The sequence below is a fragment of the Syngnathoides biaculeatus genome, chromosome 10, assembly GCF_019802595.1.
Source record: "Syngnathoides biaculeatus isolate LvHL_M chromosome 10, ASM1980259v1, whole genome shotgun sequence".
NCBI lineage: Eukaryota > Metazoa > Chordata > Actinopteri > Syngnathiformes > Syngnathidae > Syngnathoides > Syngnathoides biaculeatus.
The window spans coordinates 7,395,246-7,415,162 of NC_084649.1; the positions used below are offsets into that span (position 1 = coordinate 7,395,246).

The 19,917-nt window shown below is 40.7% G+C and overlaps 1 protein-coding gene across 4 annotated transcripts in view; it reads left to right on the forward strand.

The window, feature by feature from the left end:
* The first annotated feature begins 7,862 nt into the window (after nt 1-7,862).
* magi1b (membrane associated guanylate kinase, WW and PDZ domain containing 1b) overlaps nt 7,863-19,917 on the forward strand; it is a 158,066-nt gene continuing 146,011 nt past the window's right edge. For 3 of the 4 annotated variants that reach the window (XM_061831506.1, XM_061831508.1, XM_061831509.1), the window contains exon 1: nt 7,864-8,857. In XM_061831506.1, the coding sequence (XP_061687490.1) occupies nt 8,560-8,857 (298 nt within the window). In that variant the 5' untranslated portion in view covers nt 7,864-8,559. Of the gene's footprint in view, nt 8,858-19,917 lie in introns of all 4 variants that reach the window. The other variant, XM_061831505.1, reaches the window with a different exon arrangement.

Sequence of the window (19,917 nt, forward strand, 5' to 3'; positions counted from 1 at the left end):
TCAATAGATTATCATTACCCTGAAATGCACACTAAATTCTAATCCCGGTCTTCACACGTTCTCCTGTCATAAAACATCTAAAGTATCAGGGGTGGGAACAAGGCCCAAGAGAATGAAGACATTGCTATTGTCATCACGTTTTACAAATAAGTAGTTATTTGGCCCGTTGTCATCAAAACCAACAGCTCACCCAAAAGGATTTACATCACTCTCCTCCAAGAAAATCCCAACAAATAATGTCAATATATCAACCAAATACAGTTTACAGATACATAAAAGTTGTCAAATGAAGGCTACTTCAACAGTGTCATTCCAAACTATAAAAAACAATACAGTATAAGTATACGGAACAAAATGTTGTGGGTCCTCGGTTTAGGACGGCGTTCCCTTCATATGGCGCCGATGTAATCCAAATACGTATGTACAAAAGAAGATATGGGACTAAGGAAGTCACAAATCGAGACAAGCAACACGCAAGGCCTAGACTTTGAAACAAAAAGTCAAATTGTCAGTTCTAGGCTTTGAAACAGGACGTGACTGTCTTGATTTTAAGTAGCATTTAAAATTCACTCATTCACAAGGACATTCGACTTCTAAATCCGTCAATGGCAGGTTCATAAAATCAGAAGTCCAAGCCTTTGAAACTCAAATTCTAGGAGTAGAGATTTGACTCTGGACTTGAAGCCAGGTACTTGAGACTGACTTGCAGAGCAATGACTTGGTCTCACTACTGTATGTAAGTCAGAACATGTCACAGTTAAGCCATAATTACAGTAAATATTTGTATGAAAAACAGTGAGCGAATGAATATAAAACAAATGAAAAACGGGATAGCTATAGCATGGCTCGGGGTATCGTATGTTGGGACAGTCATAAACAGAAAACCGCTCCAATGTTTGGATTGAACTTTAGATAGAAAGATTTAATGTGATAAATGAATTAAAAATGATTTAACATTTCCATTTAACCAATAGAAGTGAAAAAAACTCCTATATTGATACAGCAAATATTGGAGGACACTTCATGTTCACTACTCAGTGGGCCGAATTGAAGAATGTAACGTGTGTGGCCTGTGGACTAGCAGCGATGCTTTGGCTGCACATTTGACCTACGGGTATTGACATTACCATTTCACTGTTTGCAAATCTTCTGTTGATAAAGGGCGAGTTCAGACCTATTGTGTACTTTTAGTGTGTGTGTGTGTGTGTGTGTGTGTGTGTGTGGTGTGTGTGTGTGTGTGTGTGTGTGTGTGTGTGTGTGTGTGTGTGTGCCTTGGGTGAACATACAAACATGTTTACCATATGTTTACTGAAAACACCCTGTGCATACGTACAGCAACATAGTCGAACCGTGGCACAGGAGCACAATCTTATATTCAGTTCATTTCATTATTACAGTTCAATTGGGCAATGATTAGGATAAATGTACATTAAACATTCTTAACTGTGATCCAAATGTTAGATAGATAGATAGATAGATAGATAGATAGATAGATAGATAGATAGATAGATAGATAGATAGATAGATAGATAGATAGATAGATAGATAGATAGATAGATAGATAGATAGATAGATAGATAGATAGATAGATAGATAGATAGATAGATAGATAGATAGATAGATAGATAGAAATAACTGTCTTACCAAGAGTCCACCAATCAACTGTCCTACAAGTATGAATTGAGTTGCTTGATGGACATGAAGGTCATAGCTACATGGAGAAGGTGCTTTTTTTGTCAACTATACAAGTGTAAAACAAAGTACTGTTTTCAATTGTTTTGCTTTTTTAAAACAACAATTTGTATACTCCTCTTAGCTTTGATAATGCGATGGACATGGAGATGAATATGTACAAGATTTCTGCTTATGTTTTCCATTCTTCTTTCATTATTCCTGTTGAGGCCATACCAATTTTCCGAGTTGAGTTGGACTTCTAAATTGGACGTCTTCAAGCATATTCAAAATTAAGACGTGCACTGTACTGTACTGCTTAATAGGAGGAGAAAGGTGGTTGTGATCAGTGGGTTTGCTGAACTTAACCTAAACTAACTTAACTTAACACATTGGTTCTAAAACTATTTTTTTGGAGCCCCCCCACTTTTGGAGATTAACTTTTTTCATTTCTTACACAGGGCAGGGGTGAACGTATCACAATCCATTGTTCAAAGACGATTTTGAGAAAAGAAATATACAGGCCGTACCACAACATGCAAACCACTTATCGGTAAGAACCAGAAGTCCAGATTTTGCAAAGGACAGAAATGAGCCTCAAATGTTTTGGAATGTTATATTTTGGACTGATGACACCAAGATTAACCTCCACCAAGGTGACTAAAAGGCCAAATTATGGAGAAAGGAAGGATCTGTTTATGATCCAAAACACACACGCTTATCTGTGATCCATGGCTGCGGCAATGTCATGGCCTAGGCTTGCATGGCTGCTCCTGGAATGGGCTCACGAGTTTTTATTGATGATGTAACTCATGATGATCATAGCAGATTGAATTCCCAAGTCTACAAAAGCTTGGAACAGCTACAAAACCAGGAAAAGAATCAAGACAATGACCCAAAACACTGCCAACACAACAACAGACTTCATCAAGGGGAAAAAGTGGAAGGTGTTTGATTGGCCAAGTCAGTCATTGAACCTTAACCCAATAGAGTATGCATTTTATATCCGAAAGAGGAGACTGAAGGGAGAAACCCCCAGAAAGAAACAAGAACAGACAGAGGCTGCAATAAAGGCCTGGAAAAACATTTTCAAATGAGGAATGCAGCAATCTTTTGAATTCAGCTTGTTGCAGGCTTGATGCAATTATTGCAAGTAAGGGTTGTGCCACCAAATATTAAATGTTATTCACCTTAAGTTAATTTAATTATATCTGTTTGAATACTTTTGCCCATTGTTTCTTTTTGTGTGTGAGTTGTTCAACACATCTAGCTGTTAATGCATTGAAATAAAAGCTGCTATTCTGAACTTTGGTCTCATATTCATCTTTTGATCTGAAACCCACGTCTTCAGTATACAACAAAATCGACCTTGCCTTACAATAGAATTGTATTCTTCCCCCGAAAAAATTGCAATGAAAAAGATTGAGTTTACCAAGGTATTCTTTGTGTACAGATGCTATTAAATTTCGTTTGAACATTCAAGTATTTTAACTGTATACAGTAAATGTAACGGTTGTACAATTTGCAAATCAAGGTGAATATATGTCGCAGCTTTTATGAAACAGGCTCTTCACGTATTGATGACGGAACTTTAATGCTTGTTTGGCATTCTGCTTTTCAGAAAAAGGAGTCTGAAGATATTTTTACTTAAACTTTTAATTGGCGAGTCCTGTGATGTCATGTCTGCATTGTAACTTTCATGAAAGCAGTAAGAAGAGAAGACTGCAATTTTCAGAGACGGAAGAACCAGAGCACAACCTCTTTGCTCCTATGTAAGTGGAAATGTATCGAGCGTTCTTCACGAAATAAATACAGTCAACCCTGACACAAAATGATACTTAATTCTGCTCAGCTGCAGGTCCAAAAATGGAGATGATCTGTCTGGGTTGCAGCTGACAGGATAAGCTTTTGGAAAGCATTTCTGACTGATTCTGACTCCGTGACGCGGCAGCTGAACGTCTCAAGGCGTCATGTAGACTCTCTCTGTCTTTTCATTTTGATTGTGATGTACCAATGTTGCTCAGGCGCAGGCGAATTTATAGTAAAGCAATGGCACAATTCTATTGAATAAGGGGGGAGTCAATACTGACGGCATTTCCTTCCAAACCGTTGGCAACATGTAAAAAGGTTTACAATATTAAGGCATCTTGGAAAAGAGAAACACTGCTGTTCTGTGCTTCATTAAAGTAAAGGAGGAGCCAAATATGTGCAGCTTCCTGATCCAGCTGATGTTTTATTGCTGGAATGGTTGCCAGGTCTGCAAACGTGAATGTAAACAGTGAAAAGTGGTACATTATGTGCATTATTCACTCCTGAAGACTGCTCTCGAATAAGTACTACTGGGCCACATTTCACTACACTAAGATACAGGAAATATCAGCCAAAAAAAAAAAAAAATCTCAATGGTGCATATATGCATATATGGCAAGATATTCTCATAATCTGATATCCTATTTGGTCCAAGCAATACTGAGCGTCAAGGATTTCGCACTCATCTCACTTATTCTCAAACTACTCCCAGTCTCTCATTCCTTCTAATGGCTTGTGGCTACAACAATGAATACGCATTATGCAGTCACAGAAGATTAAAGTTAAATGTGAAGTAAAAAAAAAAAAAGTTCTGTTCATTTAGAGGATCCGTTTTAAGCGATGAGCAAATAAATCCTAGGTCAGCGACTTCAACGAGTCCCACGATTCCAGTGGGTGGTGAGCGTCCTTACATTGAATGGAACTATGGTGGAACTACAGGCCTCGGCAATAAGAGCTTTGCATGTTTTTACTTATTTATAAATGATGAATATGTGGTTTTGCAGATGTGCGAAATGGTGCAACAGCGCACAGTGACGCCACTTTAAGGAAGAGGTTCCGCATGTGGTCTATGGACTCCGTATGTGGTGAAATACATACAGTACAGCCAACTACGTGGACGGAAAGGTCAACAATTATACAGTCGACATGATGCCCGGATTTGAGGAAAATATTGATGCGCTCACATCAGTACAATCCATCTGCCCCTTTTCTATCGTTCTTTTCCCCATTAGAGTCACAGGCCAGCTGCAGTGCATTCCAGCTAACTTTGGGGGTACAGCGGGGTACACCACTGACCGGTTGCCAGCCAACTGATCCCAGGGCACAAACACCTGTTCACATTCACAACTTTGGACAATTTCGTGTTCGATAAACATAAAAGGCAATGGAATGTGGAGGGAAGCTGGAGTCCCTGGAGAAAGTCCACACGAGACTCAGATGAACATGCCAAGTCCTCTAAGGAAGACCGTAATAGAAATCCAAACCCCTTCCCTCAGTGCTGTGGGGCAGACATGCTAACTAACTCCTTAGCCACCATGCTGCCCTTTCATATAATCATGATGTAGTCATCAATTGTTTTATAAAAATTCATGTGATTTTAAACATTTAAACTTGAACTTTCCAGATCCTTTATATCAGAACTATGTTTAGCATTACTGATCTCTGATAAAAAAAAAAAGCAGACTTTCCAGGAATTAAAAAAAAAATCTGCTCCTTTATTTGTTACCGTACAAACAAAAAGAGGGCAGCATATTACAAGTAGTAATTATCCACAGCAGCTGTTATAAGAAAAGGAAACAATTTGGAACTTTAACTGGAGCTTGCAACCTCAATTTTTAAAAAAACTAAATAAAATAACAGTTCCGGGCCTCAACTTTGGTCACAGGGGTGCTGACTTAAAGCATGCACTCGATAATATCTGGAGTGAAGTGATAGTTCTGCCACTCAAGAATTCATGTTCATAGTATTCAATGCAAATACCACAGGTGGGAATTATTTAGAAGGAAAAAAAAAAGATCTCAGATCTCCTCCACTCACACAGATTGGTGATTGGACAGCCATACTCGAGGGGTAGAAAAAAGATGACAAAGCAGCATTTATATAGTTTGCTGCTATCTTCTCTTTTTTTGTCAAAGGGAAAGGAAATAATGGATGAAGAGCTGAAGATAATCATTCAAGAACTCCTCATTACTTATTCTGTCATAATGTCACAGCACTGCCCTTGCAGACTGTGACAGTATGAAAACGCAGTCAAAATGTGCCACGGCCAAACTGCATGGAGATTTTATGACATCGTGTGTCACACTGAAGATGCTGATGTTGTTATGTAATTCAGGCAATTTACTGCTGAAGCTGAACATCATTCACGTGGAAGACCTAACACGGATGTGCGTGAACAAGAAGAAATTCATGAACATTTACGTGAGAGTCAAAGATGGTGATTGCGTGACACTGACTTGCAGTGAGGCAGCAAAAGCCTGAAAGAAGATGTTGAAATATCTGGAGCGATGAATTAAGAAATACAAGAATGTTGCAGCCAGTGCCTTCTGACAATCTGTTTTGAGGGATATTTATGACTGCATGTTGGAACAGAAGCCTTTGTTTCTTGTACTATTCAGCCACTCGGGTTTATGTATTTTTCATAATTGGAGCACAGTGTAGGTGCTGTTAAACTTGAGTCTTCTGCAGAAGAACAAGGATGTTCATAATGAGTCTTGAGTCATGTTCAAAGTGGCTCCCAACTATTATTATTAGTAGTAGTACTTAGTACAGTGTATGACTAGTTATCACATCTGCCTAAAAGTTCTGAGGACTAGTGTTCAAATCCAGACTCAACTTTGCATGTCCTCCCTGTGGATACGTGGGTTTTCTCCAGATGCCCCTGTTTCCTTCCAAATTCCAAAAACATGAAAGTTGGGTTAATTGAAGACTCTAAATTGCCCAAAGGTGTAAATGTGTTTCTGAATGTTTATTTAATTCTATGTGCCCTCCGATTGGATGGAGACCAGTTCTAGGTGTACCCTCCCTCACGCTTATAGACAGCTGGGATAGTCTCCAACACACCCATGACCCTAGTGACGTTTTGGAAAATGGCTGGATTATTATGATTATTATTGTTTATTATCTATCAGGGTGGCACGGTAGAGCAGCCGTAAAGCATGGGCCTCACAGTTCTGAGGACCTGGGTTCAATCCCGGCGCCATCTGTGTGGAGTTTGCATGTTCTCTCCGTGCCTGTGTGGGTATTCTCCAGCCACTCCGATTTCCTCCCGCATCCCCAAAACATGCATTCATTGGACACTCTTAATTGCCCTTAAGTATGATAGTGAGTGTGACTGTTGTCTGTCTCTATGTGCCCTGTGATTGGCTGGAAACCAATTCAGGGTGTACCCCGCTTTCGGCCCAATGACACCTGGTATACGCTCCAGCACTCCGGCGACCCTCGTGAGGATAAGCAGCACAGAAAATGGATAGATGATTATTTATCATTTGCTTTTGATTGGCATCTTTCCCCCTCAAATAATGATAAACTAGCTGAACGGCGGATAATGCCTAAAGACTATATTGTCACACATACTATTGCCCCTCTTCCAAACCTATGCCCCCCCCCTGCCAAAATGTGAACCCTGGTCGGTTTCCCGGCCAATTCCAGGGCAGATATAAATACAAACAACTATTCATACATAGGCAATTTGCGGTCTTTATTTATCTGAACATTTAGCTTCTTTCAAGCCCAGGGAGAACATCCAAAGAAAAAGTCAAAGCTGAGATCCAAATCCCAAACCTCAGGACTGTGAGGGAAATGTGCTAATCACTTGACCAGTGTTCTGATCCTCTTTAAACTTTGTTAGTCTTCTTTGTGTTAGAAATTTGTCATTTTTTGTAATGGCCCATCTTCAAGTACATCAAAGGAATTGTATCAGGGAGGACTAAAAATATTATTTTTGTTCCTCAGTTCATTAAATAATATACAGCGTATGTTTCATAAAGCACAAGAGGCAGAGTTGAGATAGACACGTTCATAGTTCTTACAAATAAAAATGCTGATCAACTTGTTCAACCTGAAATGCGGCAATCTCGAAAGGTAAAACCGCAGTGTAGCAAAAAGGCCACTGGGTCTTCTTCAGCGGTAACGCAAATACTGTATCAATAAATTGATAACTTGCCATTTTGCCCACATGTTGAAATTCATCACATAATACGCAGTAGTTTATTAAAAAAATGTGCCAGAGTAGTATTTTACAACTTACTTCTTACAACTGTTTATTGTAACTTCCATTGACTTACAATTTGCACTGGACGAGGGCTGGCTGTCCGTCACGCATGCGCGTTTGTAATTACGCTGCCTTCAAATGCCCCGAATCGTGCGGGTCAAATTACCCAAAGTTTGGTCGGAAATGACTGCGTACTAAAAACCACGCATCTAAGCCTAAATATCGTATGTCATTTGCATTTTGTATAATCCTACCCTAGTTTGGGTGATTAAATTGACTCAAAGTTAACAGTAAACATACTTTTGTCGTACATTTGACTTATCGAAACTAGTATTTCCGCCGACAGCCACTTTGAAAGAAATATTTCCTACAGTACGTGAATGTAGCGCGGGCAGAGCACATTGGGTTCGAGAGAATCTCGGAGTCACAAGGAGAACCACCGACCAGGCTGACCAGTGTCGTACCTCCTCAAACTAGCCCGGGACCGACGAGTCAACCGCCGCGGAAGGAGACCGGCAAGCCGACCTTTCGGACGAAAGATCACAACACCGAATTTGAAGTGACCGAAGAGGACGCAAGTGGGACCGGAGCAGAAGTCACGTTAATATGACCTGGTTAAAGAAGACAGAAGAATAAACACGCCGTGAGAAATGACTTCCAGGTGGACGGGAATGGCTTGATTCCTCGCTGCGTGCGGCACCAAACTGTCAGAGGCGCTCATGTTTCTGTGGAAGCAACAGAAAGTTTGCTGCGCTTCCCTGGGAAATAAAGACAGTGTTTTGCGACTGTTCTAACACACGCCAGCGGCACCATTCGCCGCCCGCTCGCTCGCTCTCTCGCTCTCGCTCTTGTGTTTCTATCCCAATATGTCCAACCCCGCGTTGAGGAAGAACCACTGGACCTCTCGGCTGAACGAGTGCTCGGTGTCCAAAGATGCCCGCGGGGAGTTGAACGTGCCACTGCGCGGCGGCGCGGAGAACGGAGAGTTCGCTTTCATCGGGCAAATCAAGCAGAATCAAGTGCTTTACAACAGTGGATGCTTAAATGACGGAGAGCTTGTTTTAGAGGTGGAGGAGCTTCCCATATCAGGATTACCCCTGTACGATGTGCTGACATTCATCAAGAGCTGCAAAGGTCCCGTCAGGTTAAAAGCCGTAAGGCCAGGTAAGCACTCCCTTTTGCTCAGTTCACAAAGTGACCGCACTGCTCTTTGTTTTGACAAAATGCGTTTCTCTCCCTACTTCGAGTATTGTTTTTCACATCGGACATAACAATAGACATTTAAAGTCAACCCTGCATGAGAAATGCCCTCGTTTATTGTCAAGGAGTAGTTTAATTACTCGCAGAAGTGTAGCTTAGTCATTGGGGGTTCCCAAGGCAAACTCACTCGTGGGGACCCTTCACATTCACATTCACATCTAACTAAATACATTTTCTCAAGTTCTGTTCTTTAGATTAATTTGAACACTACATGAGTATGTACTTTAGGACACTTTGGCCTGCTTTGGTGTTCTGTTACTAATACTAGTACTAGTTAAACAACCACTGATATGCTACACTTGTAATGAATAATATTTAGCAACAAATATTTAAAATGTGGGCGGCAGGGTGACTCAGCTGGTAAAGAGTTGGCCTCATAGTTCCGAGGTCCTGGGTTCAATCCCGGACCCGCCTTGTGGGGAGTTTGCATGTTTTCCCCGTGCCTGCGTGGGGTTTCCTCCCACATTCCAAAAACACGCAACATTAATTGGACACTCTAAATTGCCCCAAGGTATGATTGTGAGTGCGGCTGTTTGTCTCTATGTGCCCTGCGATTGGCTGGCAACCAGTTCAGGGTGTACCCTGCCTCCTGCCTGTTGACACCTGGGATAGGCTCCAGCACTCCCCCGCGACTCTCGTGAGGATAAGTGGCTAAGAAAATGGATGGATGGATATTTAAAATGTCGATCATCAATTGAAATGTTTTTGTTTGAAATTTGAGAAAAGAAGTGAAATCCTGATTGATTATCATCCAACAAGTGGACCATTGTTGTGCTTTTAATTGGGCAAAAGTCAACATATGTAACATTCATCACTGTGAAAAAATCTTTGTAGTTTATTTTCCTCTCGTTTTCTCCTTTTCACTGCTCCAGTGAGGTAGCTGGTTAATTTCCCCACAACTGCGTCGACAGGTTTATGTTAAAGTCATCCTCCTGAATCTGCAGTCTAAGTAGTAAATTAAGACTAAAATGATGATTGCTTTTAAAACCAAAGATGTTGGTAACTTCTTTTTTTCCCCACATCAAACCAGTGTGAGTACAGCTGATGATTGGTCATGTGTCAAATGTGTGCCTTATGCCTTGAAATATAGGCCAGCATTGGCCTGATACTGATTCATGGTACAGTATTGGGAGTTGCTCATCCGTACTTACAACAGAAGAAAACTTTCTTATTCAGTATTGGTGATACACTTGAGGGCCCCAGGAAATCTTTGGGCTGCAGGCAATTGATTGCCTATGTTTGCCTAATGATAAGTACATCCTTGATTACTAAGTCAAGTTATATTGCTTTTTTATTTGCCATTCAGGTTGATCCTTAACTGCATGTTATACTCATAGTAAAAGGAAAGAGAATACATGGATCCATCTCCTTTTTTTTTGAGTAAATTTAGCATGCTCAGAGCAAATAAGCTGCCAAAATGTTATACTGTTTTCATGATCCGTTGATCCATTGTCTTTACTGGGTATCGTGGGTGACTTGGGGCAAGAGGTGTGGTGGACCATTGAACTGGTTGCCAACCAATTGGAAGCCACATATAGACAAAAAAACAAGCACATTTATTGAACAATTTAGACTCTTCAGGTAGCCTAACATGCATGCTTTTTGATATGTGGGAGGAAGCAAGAGTACCCAGATAAAACTCATGCAAGCACAGAGAGAACATACCAACATCACACCGAGGCGCTCTGAGCAGAGATCTGAACCCGGACCATCTCAGCTGTGACGTACAGTTCTAACTTTTACCCAAGTGTTCCATCGTGCATGTTTAAGTTAAACTTGGCATGATCAGAGAAAATAATAATCGCCTGAAATGTTCTACATTTTTAAATCTGACCTGTGCTTTTCAGGACGCATTGTCTGTGAAATTGTTTACACAAATACTGTCATCTGTTTCATCTTTTCATGTTTGGTTAGGGCATTCTTTTTCATAGCTAGCTAAGACAAGTTTTTAAAAAAATTTTTTTTTTTTTTTAAAACAAGGGGCTAATGACAATAGAGAAAAGCAGGGTAGTGTGTTCATGGTCATCTTGACCCAGCAGGGCCAAGTGGGTTTGACACTGAGCCACACTGACAGGTTCCTAGCGTAGCATGGCAAACTGCTCAAGGGATGCACGGATTTCCAATCTGGATTGGCGGCACAATGGGTGACTGCTACAGTGTCTGCCTCACAGTTCTGAGGTCTGGGGTTCAAATTGGCACCACCTGTGTGGAGCTTGCATGTTCTCCCCAGTGCCTGCGTAGGTTTTCTTCAGGCAATCCGGTTTCCTCCCACAATCCTAAAACATGCATGGTCGGTTAATTGAAGACTCCAAATTGCCCGTAGGTGTGAATGTGAACACGAGTGTTTGTTTCTATGTCCCCTGGCAATCAGTTCAGGGGGTACCCTGCCCCCTGCCCAAAGATAGCTGGGCTTGGCTCCACCGCTCCAGTGGCCCTTGATAAGCGCTTCACAAAATGGAGGGATGGATGTGAACAAGTGGAGCGGTGGGTGTCTAGTGAGCACAGCTGTTTCACAGCTCTGAGGATCCAGGTTCAAATCTGGTCTCGCCAGATTTAATTTTAGCAGATTGATTGAAAAGCTTTGTTTTTCCAACATTGTGTGAAAGATGATGAGAACTTTCTATACATTTTCCTCAAGCTTTCAAGGAAAAATGCATGTTCAATAGATACTGGCTTCCTGATTCACAATAATAAATTATTTTATAATATAAAAACATTATACAATATTATATCCAGTGAAAATACAAACTCCTCTGTGGACAAAAACATTTTGTCATTGTGCGGTTTGACTGGTCCTAATGTCTACTAATGAATATTCCTACTCATACCTTTAATGATGTTGCAGAGCCAGCACATTGTCCTCAATGAAACACAATAAGTTTTATGTATGAATGTATTACTTCTCCTTGAAAAATATTACACAAACCTCTGAGGCACTTTAAAAATGTAGCCACCTTTATTGATGAATTATTAGATTTGACCTTTACGTTCATCCCAGTTTTAAAAGTAATGTCCTGCAAAGTTTTTAATGTAGTTGCTTTCAATTCACAATATATTACTTTGTGTGTTTATCCTCATCAGTTAGTGATGACTGTAAACAGCCACTGTACACTGGGAAGAGAAAACGTCCCCTTCCACATGTTGCCAATCATGGCTCTGAGCTGCATCTTTTGTAGGGCCCATCTTGGAATGTTGGGTGTCAATGCCGTACAACATCACGTGATGTCATTCTACTTCAAAGTTTCAATAATTCATGTTGTCTGGGAATTTCCTTCCCCAATCACTTTTAATTGGCAAAATGTGCTCGACTACGATGGCCATCTGTAAAATCACGTTGACCTAATTTTACCCAGAACTTGTACTGTTTTATCACTTTAATCAAGTGAAATGTGAAGAGGGAATACATCTGTAGTTGCTCACTATATTCAGGAAGGTCTACTCTTGCTGACTGCCAGCTGTGTTCAGAGAGGTGTCGAAGTGTGATGTTCAGTCCCACACACATACTTTGGGGACTACTGAGGACTTAATCAAGGAGAAGTTAGTTTTAATGTGATTTGATTTTACAGAGCTATTTACCAAGATGATGCAGTTGGGTATGCTGACGTGCAGAGTGACTTATCTCCATGTGAGGGTTTCGCAGTTATGTGCATATGTGATAATATGGATAAATTGGGCCGCATTTGCAAGAATATGTTCATGTCGTGATCATACATACTTTACATACATAAGATTTTAACACCAACACACTGTTTTTATGTCTTATTTTAGTCCCTACTGTTTTTATGGTTTGTTTTTGTCCCTGTAAAGCGATTCCAACGCTTCAGATTCACCTCTGCATTACTGGTAGAAGTTTTTCATCAAGTGCCACGTTTACATCGAGTGGTACAGCTCACCAATGTATAGTTTGGATTAAGTTTCAGGCTTGCATCTGATACTAGCAGGTTATGTAGGATTATGATAACTGTCAGAAAAGTAAATGTCACATCATGCTATACTAGAGTCAGTAGTTTGCCAATTAATTAAACCAATAAAATAAATGTGTTCCTGCACAGTATAGTGTGCTGTCAGTACATGTCTTTTTATACTTTCACTCATTAAATTAGAACATAGATAAAGGTGGAAAATCTTTGTCTTCCAGTCAATCAACAGCAGTTAGTCAAGCTCGGGGATCAGCAACCTGCGGCTCTGTGTGGCTTGGTAACATACATTATAAGTGTCCAATTGAAGTCTATTTGTTTCAAAAACCTGTTTCATGTCCTCTTAAGTCAAAGTTTTGAACTTCTTTCTTCAAACCTCGTACAATTTCGCTGATCACCGTTCACCTACTTCAGAGACCTTTGGGAACACTTGACGTGTCAGCAAGTAGATTTGACAGCCGACATGCATGGAAAGCCCAGCGACACCAAAACTGCACAATATCTGAAAAAAGTATTTTATTTGTTTGTTTATTTTTATTGAAGTTTTAAATTGTAAGATGATTGTGATCTCAAAATATTAAAGTAAAATATGTCTATAGTATTATTTTTCATCACTCAAAATATACGTCATGCTCCGAGATGCTAACACGCGTCACAGATGGCAGCGTACAGTCCTGCATAAAGATCAAAGTAACTTCTTACAGCCCTGAATTGCAGACTCTGGATGCATTGCAGAGGTGAAGGAGCAGAAGTCACATTAACCATTAAAATAAATATTCAGGCAGTTATTTTGCAAATATTTATTTTCATTGTTCAATGAAATAGTGCTCTTTTTTTCCCATTGTATTGTAATACACTCGGTAATGGCAATTGAAGAACAGGAGTCACCGCTGTTTTTGTTGTTGTTGCTTTTTTAATTAACATTCTGGCAACAGACTGAACTCTGCAAAAATAATAAGGTGGTCCCCATAGTCTACATTACACCACCTCCCTGCGCTCTTAAAGGGCTACACTCATAATTACAGACCTTACAATATTTTAAATTCACGTCAAGGCTCTGCTACACGACGAAAGCCCAAACGATGAGGGCTCACGGGATTTTTGTCAGCTAGAGCGATAATTTAAAGCTCAAGTGTCGTCAAAGGAATGATTTTTGGTATATTATTAATGGAAAAACCCACAGCCAATATGGTCCCATGTGTTTTTTCACCACAAAACATGATTTTGACGCATACAGCTTTTTGTAACTCCCGCCATGAAAATCCTCTCAGGAATTTGTCGAGAAGTAGCAGGAAGTGACGTAAAGGACAGTGGCGCCCCCTCGTGGACTCGTTTGTTTCCATTAGTTTTACCTCCGCGGAGGTAGCTCATTGTTCCTTCATGTTAGCCAAAATGCCGGCTCATTGCATTGCTGGACATTGCTTGAACACTCGGGAGAATGGAATTACCCTTCATAAGTTTGAAAGAGACCATGTTTGTTGTGAAAAATGGATTGCAGAGGACAAGAGCTTCGTGGGTTCCAAATAACAGGTAGGTGTGTAAAAAGCTAATAAAAAATTGTTTGGGGCGGACCACGTAATCGGTCTGTCTCATAACGTAGCAAAAGATCCGCGTATGATATGTGTTGATGTGCGCATACAGCTACTAAAAAAAATAATAGTTTGGGGCGGACCACGTAATCGGTGTCTCTCATAACGTGACAAAAGATCCGTGTATGAAATGTGTCGATGTGGGCGTTGCCCAGCCAACAATGTCTCACTCAGCCTACAACATAACTCGGCTCCACCCCCTCCTTATATAGCACGGCGGGCCGAAACTCAGCCACACCGGCTGAGGCGCCGCTTTCGGCGGTCATATCCTCCCCGAAGACTGCGTGTCGGGCTTTGCGACGGGGGCGGCTCTGAAGAACCCAACCGAGAATGCGTTACTTAGTCGCGTGTGAGCATGAAGCGCGCTGGCTCAACTGTGAACACAAAGCAGCACTGCTCGGCTCTGTCATAAGCCACACCGGCCGGCTGCGATGAGCCGCAATGGCTCATCTCCGCCGTGGAAGTGGATCGAACGAGATGAGATTTGGCCGTGATGGCATATCTTCTGAATATGGCTCGAAGCAATAGTGTAATATTCCCCGGTAACTTCACTCGGTTGTGTGGTGTTGTCCTTTTCGAAAAGAGCTTCCCTGTCAGAAGGGGCGTTGAAAAAATTCGAATATCTCTGTTGTACGGCTTCCATAGTAGCAGGCACTGCGCGTTTTCAACGGTGGAAGTGACGATGACGTCAAGGAGAGATGACGTGACTAATATGGCGACCACTTGGATGTCGAGGGACACTAAATTTTGCGCAACTTTGTGCATGGATGACGCATGATCCGCTCACATTTTTTTTTTCGTATAGACATTGAAGTGAATACTCTTATATGTATTTTTCATTACAATATCTATTTTAGAATGTTTATAGGGATGTCACCCCCACTTTAAGTTCAGCTTTTTAATTCATTTGAAAGAGACCTTCAACTCAGTGATTTTATTTTATTTTTTTGGGAGGGTAAGAGTTAAAAATGTGTTCATTTAATGAATAAAATGACATTTTCTAAAAAATGGATAGACTGCATGGATATATATATATATATATATATATATATATATATATATATATACGCACACACACAGAAGGTGTATGGAAAAAAAAAATATACAGGCTAACATCTCCATTTCCGATGTCAACAAGTGTTTGCGGCTCACAGTGTTGTCTTTTCAATGGAAACTGGGTCGAAATGGCTCTTTGAGTATTAAAGGTTGCTGACCCCTGATCTAGCTCCACCCAATCCTAAGGGTATAGCAACTAAAAGAAGGGATACTAAATAGTGCGAGGGTTTGCACTGGATATTTCTGGATCCTTTGCATTGGACTAAAACGCTTAGTGGAAACAATGTTTCTCCTAAAGTGATAACCTGAAAGACTGGAAAGAATCTGGAGAAAACACACAATCACAACAATGACTATTCACACTGAAAAGAGCTAATATCATATATTGTACCAACATCATTTTTGTATTGTGTGTTATTGGACTCTCAAGTGTGGAATGCTGTTGAAAATCACTCCAAAGTGAAATGAATGATTATGATTACTCGGCTGCTGTAAATTGCAATGTCAAAGCTTGTTTGCCTGGAAGGAATCTTTGTGTGTGGTGTGTGTATTAACTTCAATATTTGACACGTCACCATTCTTACACGAACAAAAATACGAGTTATCTTAATGTAACTCCAAACAGTCGACCCTTATGACTGACTGGGAATCAAGAGGCCTCAGCTTGATGGAACTGTTTTCCCATGATAGTGTGATGTGTGATATCTCATAAACATCCTGAAAGCTAAATTGTCTTTTTCTCCTAAAATTGTGGCTGGCTAATTAGAGAGCTCTGGACTATTTCATTAATGTTACTCGTGTGGATTTGTGCAAGTGTTCTTAGCAGAGTTTGCATATGGAAGTGATTATTTCATTTTCTCACAGGAGGAAGCCATACACCCTTTCTTTCCCCAAAGAATTCTTCCACCTTTGTATCCGTTGACCGCAGTTCAAGGACCCCTCGTTTCTTACTTATAGCTTGGCTTCAGCAAGGATCTCTGACTTTAGTTCTATATTTGATACTATGTGAGCATTTGAACAAAAGTGAGAAACGTGAGATGTGTTAAGTCTAAGCGCCTTACCTACCTCAGGAGGAAATTGTCTCTAGTGTGTCGGCACTTAATTTTAAGCTCTCCGTTGAAATTCAGTATACCAGAGGGATGCTCACATTTCAAAAGACCATCAAATGCTCTTACACTCATGCGGCACATTTTTCCAAGATGTATATGAGGCGCCTGTTTGCTGAAGAATTGACTTTCTTTTCCCAATTAGCTCAATTAGAGCTTGATTGTATTGTACAGTTGGTCACGGATGGCACTTGTAGTTACTATGTCAGAGGAGGAGAATGCCAAACTAATTTCCAATGGTGAGAATAGAGGCACTGAGTTCCATTTCCTCTTCCTGCATACTGGTTTAGTGGCATTGTGGGGTGTCCTTAAATATATTTCATATTCACACAAAAACTTAAAAGAAGGGCTCAGTTTAGAGACTTATTTAGACCAAGTAGCTATATTCTGACATAATCATAGTGGGTATTCTCTTCATCTAAAAGCTAATGGGATAAAAAATAAAACTGTACACTCAAACAAGAACTCGTCTATGAAACACACAGGGAAATGAAACTCATAAGCTTCATATCAGTGAAGCCCTGTTGACAAATATACTCAGTCTTTTCCGAGTTGTACTCTATCGATTCCTGTTGTTTCTACATTACATAATCCCATTGCTCACATGTATGAAGATTCTCAAAATTTGCAGACTTAACCCTGCAACCTCCAGAGGTGCACATTTCAATATGTTGAATGTTCCACTCGCATGGACAGAGGAGATTAGTGCGGAAATCTATCATAGCTTGAAGTTTTGTTTAATGCTACCAAAAACATGCTCATAGTAACGGTAATAACAGAAGGTTTTTGTGAGTAAAAAAACTGCTTAGTTTGGCTTTAAAATTTTGATTCCTGTCATATAAACCCTTATAATGAATATTCTAATCTTAAGGCTCAGTTTAATGTCTTCATATTTTGATTCTTGTCATATTAACCCATGCAAAGAGAAATGTAATATTGAAGAAGTTTAGTTCTTTTGCAGGCATCACATCCTCTGAAATCTGCAGATGTTCATACTTAACTAGGAACCACTTAAATGTAGTTTTCTGTTTATAAAGAAACAACAGAAAAAAGTTTTTCACCATATATGATAAAACTGTATGACCTTTGGCCCCATGTTAAGCCTTTAATTTAATTTTGATTATTTTACAACTGGTGACAAGAGTAGTCTATCAGAGACTGTAAAAGCAAGGAGACTTATAGTTCCCTGGGGAATTATTTAACTAAGGTTATTAACAAAAGTTAAAAAAAAATTAATATTCCAGGTAACGAGACAAATCAAGGCTAAACATGTAGACATGGTAGTGTCTGATACGTGGATGGCTGAATGAAGTGGAAAACCACTTGTGTTGACATCACCATCCCCAGTGTGTTGTCAGATGAGCTGATAATGTCTTTTATATACAGTATTTAATTGATTCTACGTGACATCAATTTGGTAACAATTTGTGTTTGGCAACAATCAATCATGAATAAGTCATCCTAGCAATGTAGTAGCTTTTGTGTGCTGTTAACGGTAACGTTGCACACTCATGGGCGGGCAAGGTGCACTCTGAGACAGCCAGGTGAGCACGGCCCACCCATCCCTTACTCCGGAGCAATCCCTGTGGCCTGCTGACACGCTTGCGGCTGACTAAGGTGCACTCTGTGGTGGCAAGGCAAGTGGAGCGCACTGGTCCCTTCCTGGATCTTTTTTTCCCAGCTTTGTGAGCTGAGGACATTTCTTTATGGAGGGATGTGAAGTAGTGGGGCCAGCGAGTGAAGTGAGGGTACATTAAAATCCAACTAAGCAGTGTGAAAATAGTATATTCCACCTTTAAGTACCTAGACCTGAAAAACATTTACATTAGGAGGAGTGGTTGCTTCGCAGCCTCTGACTGCGTGCACTGTCACAAGGTCTGAGCATTCCTGTTCTTTGTACCATGTCAAGTCAGGAATTGGATCATGTGGGTATGCTCTCAGAAAACACGCTTGCGTGTGTGCATGGCAGCATGGGGTAATTTGTCCAAGTCTTTCTATTAGCTCAACTACTGGAAAAGTCAGAGATGTGCTTAGGCCTCTGTTGGGTATATTTAAAAAATGAAATGATGGGCTCGTTTTAATATTGAAGTTCAATAGGTTTCTTCTATTTTGGATGAAATTTTTTCTTGAATTAATTGTAATTCATAATGGCAGATTTTTTTTCATTAGCCTTAACTAGCGCAGTAACAGTCCTTCCACTAGATATGTATTCTGAAAAACGAAGGCTGAATAGGTCTTTTAACATCTCTCTCTCTCTCTCTCTCTCTCTCTCTCTCTCTCTCTCTCTCTCTACTCCATATGTACACATACATACACACACACACAAGTGCGTGTGATGGAGATGTTCATTTCACCAGAGCATTTGTGCCATTTAGACTGCAGGAAATGTTCATGTGCTTGCGTGACAGTGAATGATTGCATGAACCTACATTTTGTTTAACAATATGCTACTAGTTGAAAATCACATAATCAACCTCAATTTTGATCAGGTCCATAACCGTTATGAACAAAATCGGTGGGGCAGCCTTGGCGGAGAGCAACCCTCAACGAAAAGGAATTTTCTGATAGCAATTAGGACCAAACTCTGACACTGGTTGTACAAGGATTAAACAGACTCAATCGTGGGGATACTCCCGATGCTCCCCCTGCCCCCTCACACAGAGCTTCCTGAGGGACATGATCAAAAGCCTTCTACAAGTCTACAAAACACTTGTAGATTGGTTGGGAAAACTCACATGCGTCCTCGAGGAACTACCGACGGTATAGAGCTGGTACACTGTTCCACTGGCACGATGTGAGCCACACTGTTCCTCCTGAATCTGAGATCCGACTTCCTTACAGACCCTCCTCTCCAACACCCTTGAATAGATCTTACCTGGGAGGCCGAGGAGGGTCATCCCCCTGTTGTTGGAACAGACTCTTCAGTCCCCCGTCTTAAAAACCAGCACAGTCTGCGAATCCAGAGGCACTGTACCAGATGTTCATGTAATGTTGCAGAGGTGTGTCAACCAAGACAGCTCAACAAGCCAGATCATTTAGGAACTCTGGGCAAATATCATCCACCTCCGGAGCCTTGCCACCAAGAGCTTCTTAACCACTTTGGTTACTTTAACCCCAGAGATAGGAGAGCCCTCCTCAGAATCCCCAGACTTTCTCATAAGAAAGCATGTGAGTGGAATTGAGATCTTCAAAATATTCTTCCCACTGACTCAAAACACCCTGAGTCGAGGTCAGCAGCACCCCGTCCCTACCATACACATTGTTAATGGTGCACTGCCTTCCCTTGCTGAGACATT